Raw genomic sequence first — 22,230 nt, forward strand, 5'->3', positions numbered from 1 at the left:
GAAGATGTGGGCAAACACCGACTACCAACCTTTTCAATTACAAAACAGTATCCTTTTCATTTTCATAGTGTCTGACCATGTGTGATCAGCATTCGGAATGCGCTGCGGCACCTCACGTTGTTTTGAGCGAAGGATTCTTCATTTTAAATATTTGGTTTTCATGTTAGATTTATGGCACACCGGCCCATAATTGGCACGTCTTGCCTGTGCGAGCAGTGAAGTATTACCACGCTGACAGCACACTGGAACTGTCCCCTTTGCAGAATCAAACTTTTCCTGACACATTGCTGTGCTAACGGCAAATCAGTCACTGTCAGACACTCTGATTATCAAACCCCCCCGATATCAAGCAAAAGAGCCCAGAAAGTCACACAGTCCAAATGGTGGATTTTCTTCTATTTGATTAATGGAGTCAGTCTGTTTAGTTTGTTTGTTGTGATCTATGTATATGGTAGCCCTAATGCGCTTTGTGCTATTATTGGCGATCTATTTAGCTATTCCTACGGTCCATCTGTTTTGGGAATTCATGCAAATCTAGATATGAATGACATCAACTCAACAGGAAAAACTGTATTTCAGAATAGTTTTAGTCTGTTCACCACCAAGACAGAGCATGACATGACAACAGCAGTTACAATTACATTATTTTAATCATTTTAGATACCAGACCCTTTGTTTAAACAACACGATCAGACTAAAACATTTTAAGATAATTAAAATGTCACCTTTTGTTTGCATTGAATTAAGAAATGTTTTATGGCCTCTAATAGAAGCTGTTGATGTGGTTATGGCAGACCCATTATGCATTAGTAGTATTGATGTCACCCAGTAATTCCCAGTACTCCAGATCAATGCACTAATGCAACCCTCCAAACAAACTTTTTTTTTCTGGCAGTATATTACAGTTTAATGTTTTGCCGGCCACATCAGCAGCTCTGCCGCAGTCAAGCATTTTGGAAGAAGCATGTCTTTCTTAAGGCCAAATAAACAGTATTTGTACACAGGGTGTGAAATTAACCTTTCGGTCAACCAGCCACAGTCACTGGAGAATATCTCAGATTCCTGTATTTAATTGTATTTATTCAGCTTTGTTTGGGTTAGCATTTCAAGGATAGCCACAGGATATGTGAACTGAACTCTCCAAATACATTAAATGAGAGTGCCCCAAAAGTGCAACAAAGTTCACACTCGTCGTGTGGTGTTCCATATTTACTTTGATAGTTTGTAGAATTAAATTGTAGAATCACCACTAGGACATGCATGAAATCGATCATTTTTTTTTAGTAAGATCTTCTCATGAGGCATAGGTCAGAATTAAGTCGTTCAGCTACAATAATTACACATGCCTTTATTCAGTTAACAGAAACAAAATGGATTAGCCCAAAGTCTCCTGGGCAGTTGGTGTGAGAGAAGTCCAGTACGGTCTAGATTACTGTCTAGATCCTTTTCTGTAGGAACGTTGTCCACCTCCACTTCGAGAATCAAAAAGTTTTCCCAGGAAAGCTGACGAAGAAGTGAAGTGAAGTTTAAAGATCCAGCTTTTGTTTGTTTAGACGACCTCAATCTTAATATATTCTATTCCTGAACCACCTCAACTGTTAGTGTGGAGGAGTAGGCGCCTAAAACCTGGGTCTTCTTTGATTGACCCTACCATGCAGAGTGAGGCCAGCCACCTTGTGGAGAACCCAGCTGTTTATATTCTCAGTCTAATTCTTGTGGTTAGAACTAATACTCAGGTGTACGACCAATTGGCCTGAGACTTGAAGATGTTGATGTGTCACATTGTCACACTCAGCTGCAAACTCTCTGATGTACATCAGAGATCACAGACCAATGAAGCCAAAGGGCAAAGATCATCCGAACACAGTGGAAATTCTTCATGAACGAACTGTACAGTGTCAAAACCTCAGCTGTGCCTTGACGAAAATCACACAGCTGCCGCCCGCCCGTCAGACTCTGATGCCCACATTCACTGTGCTTGACTTAATGACAAAAAGGGAAACACGTCTCCTCGGTGTGTCGTAACTCAATGGGCCACAACAAGGACTCTGGCACCTGACGCTGCCAAAGCACATCCCACAGGATACTGAAAGGAGCACCGCCTTTGTCCGAACCAAAAAACTCAAGGACCCAAGACAAGCAGTGACCACTTCATTATCTGCTTGGGACAAACAAGCTCGTAAACAGTTCCAGAGCCAAGGACCTCAGCAATGAAACCCTGCCCCTAGAACATGGAACTCAATCAGTCTTTGGGGACGGTGCCTGATTTGGTGCGTGGAGTTGAGAGGTACCAACAAAATGCAGTTGGGCTCACCTCTATGCACAGCTTTGGCTCTGGGACCAAACTCCTTGATAGACGGGAGACTCTCTCCTACTCAGGCATTGTCCATGGCGAGACCTGCCAGGCAGCTGTGGGACTACTGACAAATCAGTGGCTGGCCGCTGCACAGTTGGATTTTCTCCCGGTGGATGAGAGGGTCACCATCATGTGGCTGGGTAATGCAGAGAGAAAAACTATTACTGTTGTTTGCGCATGTACGCTTATGTCATGTTGCGAGGCAACAATGGCTGGTAAGGCGTCACGCACAGCGGCCCAAGTCACACGGAAATCCCATAGCTACATAAACTACACGCCTGAATTTGACACACGGGAGCTGAACACAACAGAAGCTGAATCGTTGTTTTATTAACAAAGTGTGCGGATTTATGTTGAATGTTGATGAGGGATAAAAATATCTTAGAAAGCTTTATGTTTGGGGCACCGAATCCATGCCTGCAATTTCTGAATTGCGCCTGACTTTAGGGACACCTAGTTTGAACAGCTAATAAGGATCTAGAGTGTTGTGAAGCGATGAGTCACAGATAATCAGGACACTCTTGCTGACTGGCCTCATTATCTACTTGGATTGATTTGTCAGTATACCGTGCTTAATCTTGGAGCAAAAACTGAGAGTATTCCTGAGGATAATCTCCACGGCATCTGCTTTTAACACGACTCTGTGAAGACTTGCCCTTTTTCAAACTGATCCCCTTTTGCTAGATCAAATACCCCCTGCCGGAGAGCACTCTGAATTAAGGGGGCGGCTAGGGTATTAATAAACAGCTGGGGTGCACTCTCTACAATCCACCATGTGCAGGAAGCGTCAGCATGCTTTAGATTACCGTATACTTATGTGTATTATTAAATTCTAAATGTGTAGCATACATAACACAATATGTACTAATAAGTAGATTGCTGGGGTCAAAGTGATGGTACTTTTAGCCTGACTACACATTCTGCGATTTAAAAGCAGTGCTGGGAAAGTATAGCTATGGGTTTATGTGCCTCAAGTAACAAGACAGCGCTTAAATTTGCATGATGTTTGCTTCATTATCTGGGACTTCTGGTTAGGGGTGCTGGAAAAGTCAGTGTGGGCCTGCTGTTGAAGGGCTTTATTCACTCTTCTCCAGCACTTGTTGGTTTGGGATGACCTTCACTATGGCGATCTTCTTACACAAAGTGGATCAGGTTGCAACTGAGACTCATGGCGATCTTAAAACCTCCTCGCTATTGTTCAGTCACTGCCTCCGGGTCGCACCCTTGCTCAGCACTGCCACAAAGGAAGATTGCGCTGTTCTTGTGCTGTACAAAAATCTAAAAAAGTTCACTCGCTGTCTCTCCCATTCTCTCGGTCTCCCATGTCTTATTCTTCTACTCTTTATTCGGCAACTCAATTTTTCTGAATTAGACAGGCAACACATGGCATTCTGTGCATCAGTTCTTTCTGGCAGGCACTCAAAGCATTGACAAATGACTCCTTAATTCAGAGGAAAACAGAGGGTGGGGAAGGTGAGGCAGACAAAAATAATGGGTTGCCTCAGCTGTGAGGTGCATGCTAACCGGCTCTCTTTCTGGATAGAGGGAATAGCGAGTCGAACATGAAAAAAACAATCAATTCCAAGACGCCTGTTGCAAGACAGTCCGGAAGGGGGGAAATTGGGAAAACAAATGCCGAAGAACACTCTCAGTAAGGCCGCTGGTAAGTTTGTTTCTCAAATGTTGCACAACATATCAAGACACAGAGCGCGGAAAGTTTGCAGCAACGTTTCTCTCTCACCCTTTAATGAACAGGAGCCTGAAAACTGATTCATGCAGGTGTACAGAAGAGTAAAGCATCCCATGCATCACTCTACAAAGACATTTAAACACATTTTACTCTGTTGGAGATCAGGAATTATTTGTTACCAAAATCAACAATGGTGTGAGAGTGTTTTTTTTCTTTTTCAAAATCATTAGCTAATCAAGATCATCTCTTTTGGCACTGTGACTCTGTTGCTTGACCCAGAAGCACGTTGGTTGCATCTAAACACTGACTAATGTACTTGTTATTAATCTCCCTCTCTGCCTCTTGCTTTCCCAGATGATGAATGACCAGGCGGCGCAGCCCAAAGTTAGAGCGCTGCTCCAGCATGATTACAGAGCCCGTTATTGGTCTGCCCCAGCACTTGATTAATGCTCTTGTTCCAGCTTCCCACAAATATGCTGACTCTCATCAAGCACTTTTGTCATTGAATAGAGTGCATTTTCTTTAAGCTTGCTGTAATCACAGAGGAAAAATCTAGCGGGCGAGAAGAGCAGGTAAAGCTAAGTGATAAAATAAAGATTGATACATCAATTCTTTTGGTTTGAGTGTGGAGTTGTAAAACATTCCGATGGAGATTTGGAGTAATGGGAGGGGGATTTATGCGCTTAATTTTTTCCGGGTGTCAAGTTCTTGCAGTTGCATTGGATTACTGGCAACGGCACATTGTGATGGTTCACTTGATCTCGGTGAGTGAGGTCATTAATCACCAGCGCGCCAGCTGTTACTCAGGGTTAACAGCTCCTTATTGACAGAATTGCTAGTTTTCAAGCGCAGTTCCGACCGCCTGAATTAATGTATATTGTGATATTCGTGAGGTGTTTGTTGATACATTGACTTCAACAACAAGCAGCAGAAAACCAAGACTAATATTAGGAAAGATTAAATTTCAATCATTGCAAGTGGGGCAGTGAGTCAGAGAACTGATTCTGGGAAAAGGACAATTTGACAAAATAAATGTTTGGGACTAAACAGATAACAAAGCTCTCCACTCTACAGCTGTGAGCAGGAAAAGAGTCGCTTTTTTTATAGTAAAAATGCAAGGAGTGCTTAAATCGGGCATTATAATAATGGCTTGGAGGTGCAGCATATACAATGGCTCCTAGAAAAGGCTCGGCCTGAATTCCAACACTGATGCAGTTATCGATCAGTTAAGCAGACCAAACACTGAACACAGCAAAACATATTTCATGCTTTGCATTCTGTACAGAGTCCTGCCGCTGAAATGAAAATCTCATAAAGTGGGTGAATGTTTACTTTGAACAAAAGGTACTGCCAAGGCAAGCGTCTACTGCAGGCGAATTCACAGACATGAGTGCACTTGTGTGTCGGCGGTGGGCTTTACGGCCTCGCATTTACCTCCCAAAGAAATGCGGACAATCAGACAGATAAACTGATTAATGGATAGGGAGTGAGTATAAATGTGGTGTGTGCAGAATGTACTGAATGTCTCAATTAGTAAATAATCTCTTTCATACAAGCAATAAAAATAATAATAAAAAAAACAAACAAACTGCTGAACACTGCAAAAGCAGAGGCTCTGCTTTTATTTTTATGACCCTTTTTATCCCATTTATGTTTCCTGTATTTCAGTATGGCTTCTGGTGCAGTATGGACAGTGCATGGCTTTAAATGGGGGTTGCAATGAAAATTTCATTGACATGCGCAATGACAATAAAGACTCTTGAATCTAAATGTCACAGACCAAACAGGTAAAGTCATTTGGGTCTACATATAATGGGAATAAAGGGACCAAATCTTTTAGATATAGGGTGATGGCTTTAGAATCGCTTGTGCTCTAAATTACAGCAGCATTTTAATCATTTTTTTATAGGTAAATGGTTGAACAAGTGGTTTTTGGTAACCTTTAAGTCAAGCAGGTTAATACTGTGTATCAAAAGGATAATATCGAGAACATACAGTATGTAGTGGGAGAGAAATAAGGGTGGCACGTTCTATTTCACATAGGTCTTACCCTCAAATCAGCTCTGCACACTCACCCCCGTGCAGCACGGCACTGAAATGTGCATGCACCGGTTAAGCCAATCTGGACGGACGCCGCAAATGTTGCTGCATTTTAAATATTGTATCCGAAAACATAATTCATTTTCTTTCAGGAAATGAAAGCGTACCCAGAAAAAAACATGATTACCTGTGGTCAGGGCTGGCCTTCACTCTGCTTATCTGAGGCAACACTCCCCCTCAATTTACACAAGGCAATTTCAGTGTGTCCTTCATATCTCTCCTAGTTACACTTATGTATATTATTTGGCCCTCCTGTGTCTTTCATCAGGGAGGTCAGAGCACAGGGGTTCAGCCTTGCTCTAGGGCACTTAGGTGAGCACCGATAGATGTGATACCGGTCGTCAGCTCATAGCCGGACTGAGCTGATGGCTGCCGGCGCCGGGGATCGAACCGTTTACCGGGCGGCCTCTCTCTACCTCCGGGCCATCCTCAGGGCCCCGTCACCCTGGAATGATTTTGCCGGAGGAGATCAGGCGGGCCACCCCTTTACCCTCTTTTATAAAACACTCACAAACAAAAGAAGCGAAAACAATTCCAGTATAAAATAGTTCTCATCGAAACCTCCAAGCAAGGTCTGTGGATCTGTCACGAGACCAACCCAAGGTAATCTTTCAGTGCTTTTAGCACCACAAACATGTGTGCGGAAAGTTCCATCTAAGTGCCTTTTGCAGTTAAAGTGAACTGAACTATGGCTAGATACAACATCAGGAAAGTGGAAAATATATCTTTTTGTGTGTGTGTGTGAGAGAGAGAGAGAGTGTGTGTGTGTGTGCGTGTGTGTGTGTGTGATTTTGATGAAATGTTGTAATGGCCACTCATTTGATAATGGAAAAAAAAAATCTTAACATAATGAGTGTGTAATTCTAAAACAAGACGATTTAAAAGGCTGATTAAAGAAGCCTGAACGATGTGACGTCGGGTGACGACATCAGGACGCTCACATTTTTTCAACTAGAATTTCATTTGGTTCTGTCACTCAGCCGATGGGCACAAGTGAAACGGGGGTGCACGCTTTCAAACGCCACAGCTACGGTGCATCTCACCACCTCCCGCATCAACATGTCGATCATGACTGACTGACTACATCAATGTCTGCATAAACACTTTGGGAAAGTGCATCAGCCAGACACTCCACAAGGTCCCAGAGGATTCGGTTCCACAAAAATGCTTTGGATAATGAGTCGTCTGCATTATTCATGACAATCTGACAGATACTCCTATGTTACAGGAGCTAATCATTAACCAAATGCAGAACATTAACTTATTCCAATTGAAGTTGGGTATTAATCAGTTGTATGATGTATTTCTTCCTTCCCGTTTTCAAACGTCTTATTTATTTCCTGGTGTAAAGTTGTTTAATCTTTCAGCAGTTCATCTCACATTGTTGTACAAGAAAGATGCCTTTGTTTCTATCTGTTACAACAGTTATATGTAAGATGTCATGTTGCCATAAAGTGTCAGATATCTCACTTGTAGCTAACAACACTATCATGCCAGTCTCTAAATGGAGCTTGTACGCTGAGGCAGAACAAGCGCATTGTAAAAAAAAAAACAGGAAGAACGCTGGTATAATTTCAGGTAGTAACAGCAGACGCGCTCGCTACTTCCACGAAGGCTCGTCCTTCCACTGGTGAACGGCTCAACAACCAAATGGAGCTTCTCCGCCGCAAAGTAAACAAAGCTCAGTTCTTGCTCTCTACTGAAGTGCTCACTTTGCACCTGCAGTTGTGCTGTAACCCTGCGAGGCCTATTCATCATGCAAAAATGGCGGCAATTTTGTCAAAGTCAAAAGAAAAAAGAAAAAAGAAAAAAGGAAAAGGAAAATGCACAAAAGAAGTAATTGCTATGAAATGACTGCTTTACCTCAAAGCTAAATGGAGATCTTTCAGGATTTTCAGTCATACACGTTCCGATTATAGCAGATGCATAGCTAGAAACTGTTGTAGCTCGCAAACAGGTCCTCTTTTTTTAGCTCACCGTCGCTGATCACAACCCTTTTTCAAAGTAAGTGACATACCTTTTCTAATTAATGGTGAGGCGTGCAGAAACCCCGTTTAACTATGATTAGCAGATGTGTTCAATTGCCTTGGGAGTTTTTTGCTCCTGAGGCAATTTCATAAAACCTGTTAAAAGTTTGGATTTTTTTTTTTTTTTTTTGCAGTAGTGGAGAAACAGCAATTTGCAACAACAATTTATACGATGCACGTTAGACACAGATTAGTGCGATTTAGGCTTTCTGAATTACAAATTAGTTCATTGAAATTTCGGTATCAAAAACACCCAAGAGTATTGGGTGCAGAGAAGATTCTTAGAAATCCATCAGTCAGATAAAGTGAGCATGTTTTGCATAAATGTGTTGTTGTAGTGCAGCTCACAACCTGCTGGGGTGATGAGACGCTTTCTACAGAGTTAAAACGTTGTTTACAGTGTGAGAGCCATCAGTGATCATTGTTGAGCCTTATGCTATTAGCTACATCATCAACATCCTCTGTTATGATTGTCTCCTGTTGGGTCAATGTGGGCGCTGACGTTTGCGCTGCTCCAATCATGCAACAGGTACTTACCAATGTACTTTGTCAGGGCATAAAACCCCCCTCAGATATGTTAAGTGTGATTCCAATCAGCAGGGATCAGTTGTAATCACTGCTAAAGTACCCTCAGTCTGGGCACTCTTCATGTGTGCATGTCAGGGTCTTTTTCATTAGCCATCTTACCCATTAAGGCAGAAATACCTGAAACGGGGCATCTCAAAGTCCTGAACAAGTTTTCGTGTGTGCTCGCTCGCCCGTTCCTGTGTGTACCTTCGCACATAGTCAGTGGTGTGAGAGAGTTATTGCAATTGCAAGCAGCAAGGTGTCATTATCACATGCTTTGCAGAGCAAAGGGAAACTGGGCGACAGAGAATTCAGAGGAGAGGAGAGAGAGGAGGAGAGAAAGTGTATTATTCTCCTAAATGTGCCCACCGGTCTGACTGCCGTGCTCAAGGCACTGAGTCAAGCCACCGAGGTTGAAAAAGTCAAAACATAAAAGCAAATATGATAACAGGGACAGGAGTTTGTAACAGACTTTCGATTTATGTTAATTCATGTGTGGACCTTTCATAAAGACGGTCGAGTACCCATGACCTCAAATATTTTCCCTGTTGACATAAAAGTCAACCAAATTCAACAGACACTTGACCAGAAAAAAAACCTTGCAAGGATGATGTTTCTTCACAAGCAAAGTCTTCATTGCCTCCGTCACCTTACCGTTCACTCAGTCATTTAGCATTTGCAAGCTGGAAAGCTTTCGGCGCCGGGGCTCCTTGAAATCTGACCTTTTCATTCTGAGAATTAGATTCACGTTCCATATGAAGACAAGACAACCTTCTTACCATGCAAAGATTACAGAGGCATCTGATTGGACAGAAAATACAATGTGTTTAGTGGTGGCTTTTGAGGGTGGTGCAAAAGCCCAAAGCATTTTTTGGGAAATTCATCTTTGGATAAACAAGTCCTTGTTTACAGCACCATCTGTGAGAGTTCACTTTGTTTGTGTGCTGCATTTATCATGCACCTTTAGTGTTTCATGTAATTCAGGTTGCAGAGATGCACCGCTGGTGGAAAGTGATGTTTTTGTTTTTGCTTTATTACTGTTGAGTCCAAATTTTTTAAATGTCGACTCTCAATTTAATGGAGTCTTGAGAATGCGATATTTTGTCATCCGAAAAAAAACATTTGATTATTATTTGATCGGTGACAAATGTATGTTTTGAATGAAATTTCAGTGTGATTAAGTGCATGCATTTTTGCACAATGACATTTCTCAAAGGTCCCTCTAATGGTTCCAGATGTGGCTGGTTGTACCGCAGTGTGTACTGCACAGCCTCGGGTATCCAAGCAGTGCGTCAGTGAAGAATCTTCTCCAAACCAGTGTTGTGTTTAAAAAATGCATCACTGCATCAGTATTTATAAATTTGCATTGTGTGCTACCATGTGTGCTGATGATTAAAGCTGAAACATGTCGCAAACTTAGTGTGGTGATGAGGTAAAATAATGGCTTGTGCTCCTGAATCACAATTCTTATTCTTTCCTTTATATTATATGACAATAAACTTGCAACATGTTTTATGCAGTGGTGGCAGACAATTAGGCTGTTCACATCAAATGTCACTTTCCAGGCAGGTGTCAGCTGGATTCCATAGATGGGTGATTGCCTTCATCTGCAGCTCTGACATGTTTTTTGATGTTGAGCTGCGCTGATGCATGCCAGAGCCTATACTTGGCTGGCTGGATGGAAGTCTTATGTTGCCAATATTTTGTTATTTCAGTGCAGGACTGCCAAATCCGTAACCTTGTTGACACTACTTTCCTGTTTGGATTTGTCTGTTAGATGCCTATTTGCATTGCCCAAAGTTACGTTTTTGTTATTCCGCTTTTTTTTGTCACTTCAATCCTCTAAATCTGAGATCTTCTGAAGATTTAATGACCTGATTAAATGCTTAATGGGTGTTTTGCCTTTTATTGCATTTGTTTACACTGTTCTAGTAATTCTTTAAAGCAAAGGAAGCTTTATGTTTGTGATAACTTCTCAAGCTTAAACCTTTTTTCCATGTACATACAGTATGCTCATCTAATGCTAACCTGCATTTTTCACTGCAAATAAATCAAAATTACAGTTGCCAGGAAGAAGCATATGGCTGTATAGTGACGACAGCCAGATATACAGACAAACAGTAAGACGGCAGCTCTGACAAAAAATAATGAGCCAGCGCTATGACATTCCTATATACCTGATAGTCATGTGGGAATGTCATATATAATGAAGTTATGTGCTGATGTCAGAAAAGCAGCATCAACACGAATGTTAGTGTCATGGAAACAGCTCATAATTGAAGTGAATACACCGTTTATTTAGGCTTACACACATTAAAAAGGAGCTTCATTAAGAATTCCATGAACACTGGTTTTACGGTATTTATGGGACGTTAAGTTTACAGGTGCATGCACGCACATCTGGGTACCCTTGGTCAACATTTCTGTTACTGTGTATAGTTAAGCGAGTAAAAGATGACAAATTTCTCTAATAATTTTTTTTGTTTCTTTTGTTTTTGTTTTTTACAGTTTCGTTTAGCATGCACTGCTCTGACAGTGACACGGACTGTGAAGGCCACTGCAAAAACCTCCAGCTTGCGCCTCTTGAGGTCGTCCATTATGGATTTTGATGTGTGTTTAGGATCATTAGCCTGTTGTGGAAGCCATCCTCTTTTCATTTTCACTTTTTTACAGATGGTGTGATGTTTGCTTCCCGAATATGCTGCTATTTAATTTAATCCATTCTTCCCTCTAGCAGTGAAATGTTGCCTGTGCCGCTGGCTGCAACACAAGCCCATAGCATGATCGATCTGCCCCCATGCTCGACAGTTGGAGAGGTGTTCTTTTCAGGAAATTCTGCACCCTTCTTTTTTCCAAACATACCTTTGCTCATTGTGGCCAAAAAGTTCTATTTTAACATCATCATCAGTCCACAGAACTTGTTTCCAACATGCACCAGCCTTGTTCAGATGTTCCTTTGCAAACTTCGGATGCTGAATTTTGTGGTGAGGATGCAGGACAGGTTTTCTTCTGATGACTCTTCCATGAAGGTCATGCAGAACTGTACCACCAGTCCAGAGTCGGCTAAAACTTTATGAAGGTGTTTTTCAGTCAAACTGGGAATTTGATTTGTCTTTCTAGCAACCCTAGGAGCAGATCTCTCAGAAAGTTTTCTTGGATTTTCAGACCTCAACTTGACATCCACCATTCTTGTTAACGGCCATTTCTTAATTGCATTTTGAACCGAGGAAATGGCTGAAAACACTTTGCTTTCTTGTTGTAGCCTTCTACATCTTTGTGGGCACCAATTATTTCAATTTTCAAAGCGCTAGGCAGCTGCTTAGAGGAGCCCGTGGCTGCTGATTGTTGGGACAAGGTTTGAGGAGTCGCAGTATTTATACAGCTTTGAAATTTGCATCACCCGGCCTTTGCAAACAATGATTGTGAACGAGCCATAGCTTTACAAAGCTCATTAAGGTCAGAGACCTTGTTAAAAAATTATCTGAGAGCTCAAATCTATTGGGAGAAACCAAAGTTTTGCATAGTGCTCTTTGTACAAAACAAATATAATGCACTAATCTTAACTTGATGTGTTGAAGAGGATGTTTCATCTTTAAGTTTTCAGCTTTTTGGAGATCAGTTTGTCTTCTATTCACTTAGCTATTCACATTAGAAGAAATGTTGACCTCTTTTGCATGCCACTGTATATGGAACAGAGAGCAGAGAGACTATTAGGCATCGTTTCTCTTCGAGCACAGCTACAGAGCTCTGAGCTGAGTCAGACTGACCTGACCTCCCCTGGATCTTCAGTCACCAACACGTCCGTCTTGCAGCTGGCGATGGGGTTGATTGACAGTTCCACTGGTGGCACCACAAAGCTCTTGCTGACTGGCAGCCACAGTCCTTGGCCCAAACTGTAGAACGATCTGTGTTGGCACAACCGAAAGACATAAATGTCAGTCAAGCTACCATCAGATTATAACAGCTCGTAATAACACGCATACGCTGCATGTATGCATGCACTGATACTACTGCAGGAATGAGCACAATGAAGAGTGTACAGAGTCAGCACATGGGTGGTGAAGGCCTGACAGAGAGCAAAAGCTTTTACTGCTGGCATATTGCATAATTCTATATATTGAGGTTAATACGTATAATGGGCAGTGTGGTCTTCCTCGTATTCATTTCTTGCATTCGGGGTAATGAGAAAGTCCAGATAAGGTGAGGTAATATTGATTTAGAGAGAGTCTGGGACACAAATTGATCAGAGACTGGAACATTCTGAGTTTTCACCTAAAAATATGCCTCGCAATTCTACTTCTTATGTGATATTCAAGATTCAAGAAAGTTCACATTGAGCTACGGGCGTTTTTTTTAATTTCGAGAACACGCTGTAACAAAAGTAGAACCACATTGAAAAGGAAAAAAAAAAAATAGCCAGTAATTTTATTAGCTACAAAGACTGCATCTAAAGAAATATGTTAGAGTCGAGGAAAGCTGTTGAGCCTAGTAAATAATGATGGCAATCCTGTGTGGCAACTAATTTAATTGGTATTCGCATGTGGTATGTCTATGGCACACTTGGAAACAGAATTGGACCTGGAGAAATACATTAGTATAGCTGTGGTGGCCCGTTTTTTTTTTTTTATTACTAATTAAAAAATACAAAACAATTTATCTTATCTTCAAATGTAATGAGCACTGTAGTTCAATGCTTTAGAACGTGTGTGCTGATGACCATTGTTCAAACTGGTTCACAAAACCATTTGGTTTTGCCAGGGATGCTCCCCTGGAGCGAAGATTAATATTCTCAGTAGGATGCCCTGCAGCGGGCCTAGACTCGTCGCTTGGGAATAAAAACACCTGGTGAGGTCTCACGAATAGCGCAGAACATGGCTGTGCTTTGCATCACATGCTTTAAATGCATCTGAGCAGGTGGGCGACAAAGCCGCAAATTCCTAGAAGCCGAGCTCGACTGGCTTTGTCTAAAATCTTGGCATTGCATTCAATCAAAATCTGTCTATTGACTCCCACATAGAAGATCTGCAAAAAAATAAATAAATAAATAAAGCCTTTGCAACATCATGTATGTCAAATATTGCTGACATCCAACCTGTCAAACATGCCTTTATGTGAGTGGAACACCCTGTTTTCTGGGCTGCCAAACCTCAGCATTAAAAACTGCTGCTGCCAGTAAATTAATTAGGATCACAGAATCCGAATCCATTGAACTCACTCTGACCTCCCATCACTATCTGACAATTCAGACCGAATTTGACGCACCAAAGTAACAATTTAATCATCGCGTTTAATCACCGCACTCTCATCCAGCTATTCTTTATGTGAGCCACACGCCTTCAGATCACAGGACGATTATTTTCTCATTTTCCCGAGCACCAGGGAAAAAAAAGTGAGAGGCAGCACTGGTTTCCCACAAAGCCCCCCATCCGCGAAACCAATCCCTGCTACGATTAAGCTCCTCTTTTTCACCGCCACAGGCCTGACTCTAACACTGTCCAGCTGAAGAGCAATGCACTCTTTTCTCCTACCCTCCCCTACAGGGCACTGATATAGAAACCTCCCAACAGTAACCCAGCAAGGGTTTCTACTTGGCTGCTGAATCTTTTCTCACTTTGTCTGCGATCTGTATGAGTGCGCACACGGCCGAAAGTACCCGCGCTCTGCAGTGTGTCTGTGTGTGCGCCCAGTTGTCATTCCATCTTTCAAACTCTGAACCGACACAGCGCCTCGACCGAGCACTAGATTTGGTTGTTGCCTTTGTGTGTGTTTACCGGCGCCGTTCGAGTAGTACTTTTAGCCGGCAGTGAACAGCTGAAAGGTTGCATGTGGTTCTTTTTGTGTGCAACAAAGACTGCGGACTTAGCACCTCATTTCTTAGAGTGGACTCCCGCTGAGAAGCTAACGCTGCAAGGTCAGCGGGAAGAGGAGCGAGATCGCTCCGACAAAGACCTCTTCCTACCTACATACTGGAGCGTCAGTGAGCATGAAGCCTGTCCTCTACCTCGCTTAAGTTATACAGCTATATAAACCTGAATGAAGAAAATAACAACAATAACCTTTGAAAGGTTATATACAAGGTATATACAAAAAGGGCACTGTACATATTTACAGATAATTATAATTGTTGTTATCGGTGTTTGGAGTTACAAGGAAATTTACTTTCCCAGGTAACTTGATCTGCACTATTTAAACACACAGTATGTCATTTCTGCTGCAAAAAGGTGACAACAGAAGAAGCAGTCCGATGTCCTGAGGTAGCGTGGGATCATTGGAGTTGTTGTCTTTTGTCTTAAACAACCAGCATTGCCAGTGAAAATCTGACGTGCCCCACAAATGTTCACTAACTTGGTATTAATGTATTAAAGTTTTATTCAGGACGCCAACTTCCTTCCTCACTCTCTGATGCATCACCTGATGTTTCAGGTCTTTTCCTCAGAAGTTAGAGGTGGTAAAGGGGACACTGACAGGCGACTAAACTAAATGCATTAACTTGAGCAAAACAAGTGGGGAATACTTCGGATAATTTTGTTCACAACCAAGCAAGATAAAATACAACTTTGAAATAACATACAACTAGGATCATATTATGGAACCTTTTAAAAAGGACAGGTGGGTGAGGGTCCTTTGAGCCTTGCACTTCTTGAAAAATGTCAGACACATTGAGCCCATCAAGAATGAGAAGTGTAGCAAAAATGGCAGTAAAAGCATCTGAAAGGAGCCCGTCCAGGACTGCCCCTTGGGCTGTTTCTCCACACAAGAGCCCGTGGGTAAGACTCGACGCCAGCACGGGGTGCGTCTGTGTGTCCGTCCAGCTGTGTCTATGCGTACCTGCCGGCTGCTCGTCTGCACGCTCCGTCACACATGCACACACACACACACACGCCAAGAACACCACCCACGCCCACGTAGTCACAGATGGCCGGCAGAAGTCATGCACTCTGGAGACGCACCAGAAGTGAAGGACTCACCTGAAGATCCTCTCTGGGGCCTGCTCTCCTGTAACTAGGTCATAGCCTTTCTCCAGGTTAGCGTACGGCCAGGGACTTGAGGGCAGAGAGGAGGGAAATCAAAGAGAGGGATACATGAAAAAAAATATATCTAGTTCAAAATAATGTCATGTACACATTTCATAACAAAGTTACATTAAAGGTGTTGCAACCTGAGCAAAAATCTAGGATAACGTTATTTTTGTTCCTAAAAGAAGACACAGAACTATTACTGTTCTGCTCCTTGTGTTAGCAGCTGTTACTCCGACAAAACTGCGGAGGGAAATTTGATCTACGCCTGGACCGAATCCAGCATATGACAGGTGGAGCTGAATAACAATGTGGGACCTTTTAATTGAACCAAAGCTTGGGCAGGCCAGCTAATCATCAAACAAGGTCAGAGTCAGCGAGAAGGCTAATTCGACTTACTTTTCTTTCCCGATAATGTCAATTTCTTCTATTTGTCTTTCCTTTTTCATGCTGTCTCTTTCACTCTCTGACCTTCCCCTGCTGTTTTGTTTCATTACACTCTATAACATCCCTCCCATCTCTCCCTCCTACCTGTACTTCTGACTACCTCTTAAGTCTATTTCCTCGAGTTAAAGGACCACATAGGTGCATTTGCATGTTTTAGCCCATTAACTACAAATTGCTTATATTTTACATTCCTGGTGGCCATTTTTGAAGGCATACAGTGACTTATTAGATTGATTCTCTGCCTTGCTTTCCATTCATTTTAATACTCTGAGGATCAACTTGCAGAGACTTGAAACTAGCTAATCCATCACAGCGAACAATTCACCTTTACTTTATGTAAAGTGAATACTGTGCGTTAATGCAGTTGGGAGAAGGGACTGCGAAGCCAGCTGTGAGGTCATTTAAGTACAAGTGAGTTTTCAGATATGAGCGGATAGAGCAGACAGGACTTACCCTTCATTTCGACCCCAGTCGCTGCGAACACAGAGGTGTTTATGGACAGGATCGGGGGAGTAACCCTCATGACAGCTGCATTCTCCTGCGACGGAGAGAACAAGAAGGGGGCACAGTGGCAGATATTTATTTATCCTCAGCAGCTGAATAAATTACCATGTAAGTGACCCTGCCCTGCTCATTCATTAGAGATTTATCAAATAAGCAGTTGCCAATTTTCCAGCTAATTCCCTCCAGCGAACAAAACCGAGTGCATTTGCAATGACACCCGTGCCATTAGCTGAGCTATTTCCTGAAATATTTCACGAAACTTAATAGCAATTATTCTCTTTGATTGTTCGTCTTCAAGCCGACATGGATGAAGCTGCATGTCTCCACTATTGATTTTTCTCCCAGAACACATAAGCGCCATTGGCTAAGTCAAGAACCCGTTAGATAATGCTTTAAACATTACGACTGCATACATTTTGTCCTGTGCAAAGGCTTAACAACACAGCTCCAAGGTCAGTCAGCCCTCAAATGAGAAAGCAGTGACATAAAGATTGCCACACAAGATGCCTTTGGCTAGAATCTGACAAAAATTGACTGGGGTTCTGTTTACTCCCAGTTATCACCAGAAGTCTATCATTCTCACTGAGGTATTTTTGTCCTTGAGAGTTTTGTATCTCGGTACAAGATCTCCGCTCTTGACTGGGCAGCTCCCACTGCAGAACGAGCGGAGGCATTCAGAAGGCAGCACAGCGGCTTTGTTTTGGGGAAAGAGGCCGCCAATTATGCACCTTTCCTGGCTACCGGTGGAGCTGAATCGCCAGCTCGCTATTAAGATTTCAAAAGGCGATGGCTTTATGTAATGTAACATGCAGGTGAATGGACAGCGATGTCACAATACATCCGCTGCCTGGTCATCAACAGTGCCTGGCATGTTATTGTGGAAAATGTGTACTTCTACCTTAGATGGTGTACACAGATGTAAGTGCGGCACTTATCCACTGAATCAACTGCAGGACGTTTTAAAAGCAAGCTGGATCTTACTCTTATATCTATAGGCCCAGTGTGTAACAACACACGCTGATAAAAATGCTACAGCTAAAGATGAAAGTGGTTAAGCACCATTTGAGTTTTCTGTTTTGCTTAATTTGTAAAAATTATCGTTGAACACTGTAAAAGAATCAGTATGTTGCTCTGCTGTGCTGTTAGGTATTAAACAAATGAGTGGACATGTATTTGGTTTATTTTATGTGGGCTAATTCTATCAGTTTCATGAAAGCAGATTCCCTTTATGGTGTCATGTACGGTAAATAAAATATTTAGAACAGGCTGCAAGCAGAATGCCATTTATGACTGGATGCATTCGAGAAATCTGAGGTCACTGATAGCTTTAGCAACTTTTCTATTAGCAGTGTTCCTAAAATAAATGCCACTGACTGCTTTCTGTTGACCTATATGGAGGCATAACACTGGAAAAATGTGTAATGGCCACCCAGGCAACACCAGTCACATTTTATCACCTTGTGCTTAATAATTTAAGACGCACTCATGGAGTGATGCACCGCCAGGCGTCAGTCAGAGAGAAGAAGCAGCAAATGTTTTTATTTGCTTGCGGCCATTTCATGTGGCCTTACTAAATGAAGAGCGAGAGCTTTTGAGATGGCTGCACTTTAAATCGTAGACGCAAGTAATCGTCAAGAAAAGTTCAAAATAAAAGACCCCCCCCAGCTGTCCTCCCCTCTGCAGGGTCTCGCTCCGTGACAACGTGGCACTACTTCCTTCTTTTCCATGGCTGCAAGTTGACGACTGATGCTGTCGTGTTTCTTGCTCAGACCTTTGTTTTCACACTCGCGGCCACACAAATGTGCATCCCGTTCACATTGCAAAAACACACACACACCCTCTCACTGCTACTCGATACATACACATTTAACCTCATTATATCTAGCTATTTTAATTCTTCTTCTTCATGTGCAGTCAGGTGACATGCTACCAGCTACGTGCTGGAGAGGAAGGGAGGAAATTGCAATAAGCCCTGCTTCTTTTTCTTTTTTTTTTTTTTGCACCTTTCTTTCCCTTTTCGGTGTGCCAGAGACCAGAACTGGCATTTTCATTAGCAGTGTTAGTGGTTACGCTAACAATAGTACCCCAACTTGAGATTTTTTTTTTTTTCTTCCATGCAAGTGGAAAGATTTACATAGCAAACTCTGATTTGCAGGTGAAAATGCCCGACTGCGCCGCTGATTGATTGGAGAGGAGAGATGCAGGCTGCAGCCAGGAGCACCGCTGACAAGACTGTGCCAGCTGCTGACAACTGTTACACTCCGCTTGTGCTCAGTTCAAGAAGAAACATCTAATAGGACATGGCCGACATTCTTCTTCTTCTTTTTTTTTTTTTTTTTTTTTTTTTGTTTTAGGGATTCATACACAAAAAGCTAATCGATACCGGCATTGCTACTGATTCTCTGCTGAATGGGCAGCTAACAGAGCTGAATGCTACACTTCAATTTCCTCATGCAATTCATTCCCCTGATGCTCCAAACACCTGTTTATATTTGGACACTTTTTTGGGTGTCCTAGATTATTTTATACAGTATAAGATGTATCTGAATGCAGATTTAAAGGTTTCTTTTACCTTATTCAGCTTAAAGAAAACAACTGGAAACATATGCCAGTTTAAGCCTATTCCTTCTGGCCGAGGGCTAATCCAAGGTGATGTAGTTCAGGGTAATGACGCATCAAAGCAGAGCCTTCGCTTTCATGGTCAAAGGTGAAGTTGATCATTTCTGCCAGCAGATCCAATGTTGTTTCATGTCCAGATTCTTCATGGATACCACAACAAAAGTGGAAGAGCTTGTATAGGAGTGAATTCTGATTCAAATTCGGTCGATCCAATGTTTCCGAGCTCATTCGGATGAAAACTGATAACACTGTTAACAACTGAACCAGTTGATGCTTGAGCGCGCACCAGTGATTAGCGCATCTTACCAAAAATACTGATGTTATATTTAGCTTTGATTTGCATCTTTGCTTCAAAGTGTTTTGAATGAGAGATATTGGGTCCTGATTTAACGGCAGGAAAGACAAAGTCTGTGCCGGCAGTCGTTTTGGAAAGGAATGGGTGGAAACTGGAAACGCTGTGAACTGGAAGCTTTCATTTTAGCTTTGATCACAAGCAAAAGGCAACCCTGTCCCCTCCTGTTCCAGCTTGGCTCTAGTAGCGCTGCTAGTCTCTTATTGGCTCCTGTGATGTTGCAGTGGTGTCAAAAGGTCAACATCCATTTTTTTTTATTTTAATTTTTTTTTTTTGGAAATGTACAATCCTATCTCCCAATATTAACAGCCCAGTGCAACTTTGAGAAATACAACCAGCCTCTTATTCACTATATCAGAGTGCCTTTATCACCTGAAAGGAGTGTTCACATACTGTAATTAAGACTGGCAAATATGTTCAATGGCAGAAATGAGTAATCACACTCTGATTAAGTGTGGATAATTGAGTTAGATATATAGCTCTTAGTACATAAAGCAGTCTAGCTGCACAGTCAGAGTTACGCCCATTGTACAGCCATATGTGTGCAGGCCTGGAGGCTGCAGAGGGACACATTTACCAAGTCTCTTCCACCTTGTTTCAGATCAGCCCGCAAGCACAGTTTGCCTGTAATCTGAGACACACCTTGCGAGTAATCAGTGAAATGCGGCTCTTTTCTTTATGCAAATGTGTTTAAGGGAGGATCAAGCAATTAACGGGAAGAGATGCGGCTGGCTGATTGCAAATTTGGCTGGATTCACTAACCTTTACGTAACTTGCAAGAATCAGCCTTGTGCGGCACTTTCTCCATCTCTAAAGACCTGGTTCAGACATAGTGCAGGCAGGAAGGGAGGAGAAACTTTAAAGCGACTGGAGCTGCTCTTCAGAAAACCCGACGACAGCAGACAAAAGGTGAGCGTACCATACGAACGTGTGAAGAGGAGGGGCTGTGCTGAGTTAGATTGTAAAGAAGCGCTTCTCTAACAGATCCAGCCGGCAGTGAAAACACAACATAAGGAGGGGGATGGGAGGATTGTGATTGTGTGGTCATTAAACTTGAACTTCTAGTGCTCTACGGTGACTGCACTCCTTTTACCTTTACAGTGTGCATTTGGCGGGAGTTAACTAGTGAGGTGCCAGCCGTATCAGCGCCTTCCATCTGCCATGTTACGAGTTTGGACCGGTTTCTGATGCGGCGGCTCATTGACCTATTTATTTTCCATATGCTATATTTTCTTTTATGTGTGCTTTTCTATCATACTATTTTTAAAATATTGAGGCCACTTGCAAATATTGGCTCCAATTAAAAATACTTCTTACGATGATGATGGTGAGTAAAGGACGCCCAGATATGTTTTTTCTAAGGTAGAGCTGCACTTCACACGTCTGAGAATCTCATTCTGTAATTGAGGAGAATTTGTATTTCGGCATCGCAGCATTTCGTTTTCTTTTCCGCTCCGGCTAATCTTCATCAAATCTCAGCACTTAACTCTGCTTTGCAAGCCACTCTGATCGCCTCACTTCGCCTTAATAAATCAGTTGTTTGTTTTAGGCGGATTGCAAGAGCAAATTGAATGTTTTCATCGGGGAAGTCAATCAGAGTTACGGGGTTGCGGAGAGAAAGTCGGCCTATGCAATGATGTCAAGCTGGATGCTGTGCAGCCTCCGAGGTTTTTACATTCATTTGAATGGCCATCCTACTCAAGTTTTAGAGCATTTCCCCCGGCAACAGATAGACATATTTAGATATTTATATATGTTTAATGTTTGATTGCTAGAAACTGTTTATTAATGACATCAGAGGAGAAATAATGAGGTGAAGCTGGGACCTGTGGATGCAATTGTGTTAGTGACGTCCAAACATGGTGCTACTCTAACAGGTGTATTTAGGAACGTCAGTGTAAATAGGTACACTACACTACACTGTGTTCCAAACCCAGGTGAACACTACAGCATCCCATGCTGGCTTCAAACCACTAACCTGCACTCCCCATATCTCACCTGATAAACCACTTCTGGACTCTATCTCCGATAAAATACTGGCTGACAGCATTCTCTCGCAACGGCATCCACCTCCTACGTCTGACGGTGTCATTACCCATGAGGAAGCTCCCCCTTCATTCCCAAAATACAGCACATGCCAACTAACCGAGAACAGGAGATTGAAGAAGCAACAAGATGCCAAAGTGTAGCACCTGAGGGGAATTCATGAAGGAAGGAGAGGGTAACTGCTTCAGCATGTAGGCAAGGAAACCGTGTTAGCGAAGCAGGAAACCTGGCGGAGAGGATCAACAGGCACACGCCAAACAGCACTCACGAAGACGGGACTGGAGATCTGGAGATGGGCGCATTAAAAGGACTGTGCAACTCTGAAAAATTGAACTTAAGAATATGTCGACTGGTGATTCAGTTTGATGAGTTGGTCTAAGACACACACCGTTAACTGAAATTAAACACCCAAATGCAGTAAGCCCCGCTGTCTGCAGGTATCTCACAGCTGACTACGCCACAAGCAAGTTGATGGGAAGCCATCCTTATCATGGACCAGTGTGATG

At 42.4% G+C, this 22,230-nt stretch overlaps 1 protein-coding gene across 1 annotated transcript in view; it reads right to left on the reverse strand.

The window, feature by feature from the left end:
• Positions 1 to 22,230, reverse strand: part of LOC121623033 (astrotactin-2-like) — a 263,780-nt gene that overhangs the window by 104,038 nt on the left and 137,512 nt on the right. Inside the window, exons 8-10 of the mRNA XM_041960153.1 lie at positions 16,657 to 16,741; positions 15,709 to 15,783; positions 12,508 to 12,645 (exon numbers count right to left, since the gene is read on the reverse strand). Of these exons, the coding sequence (XP_041816087.1) occupies positions 12,508 to 12,645; positions 15,709 to 15,783; positions 16,657 to 16,741 (298 nt within the window). The remainder of the gene's footprint in view (positions 1 to 12,507; positions 12,646 to 15,708; positions 15,784 to 16,656; positions 16,742 to 22,230) is intronic.

Source organism: Chelmon rostratus, chromosome 19 (assembly GCF_017976325.1).
Source record: "Chelmon rostratus isolate fCheRos1 chromosome 19, fCheRos1.pri, whole genome shotgun sequence".
NCBI classification, from domain to species: Eukaryota; Metazoa; Chordata; class Actinopteri; order Chaetodontiformes; family Chaetodontidae; genus Chelmon; species Chelmon rostratus.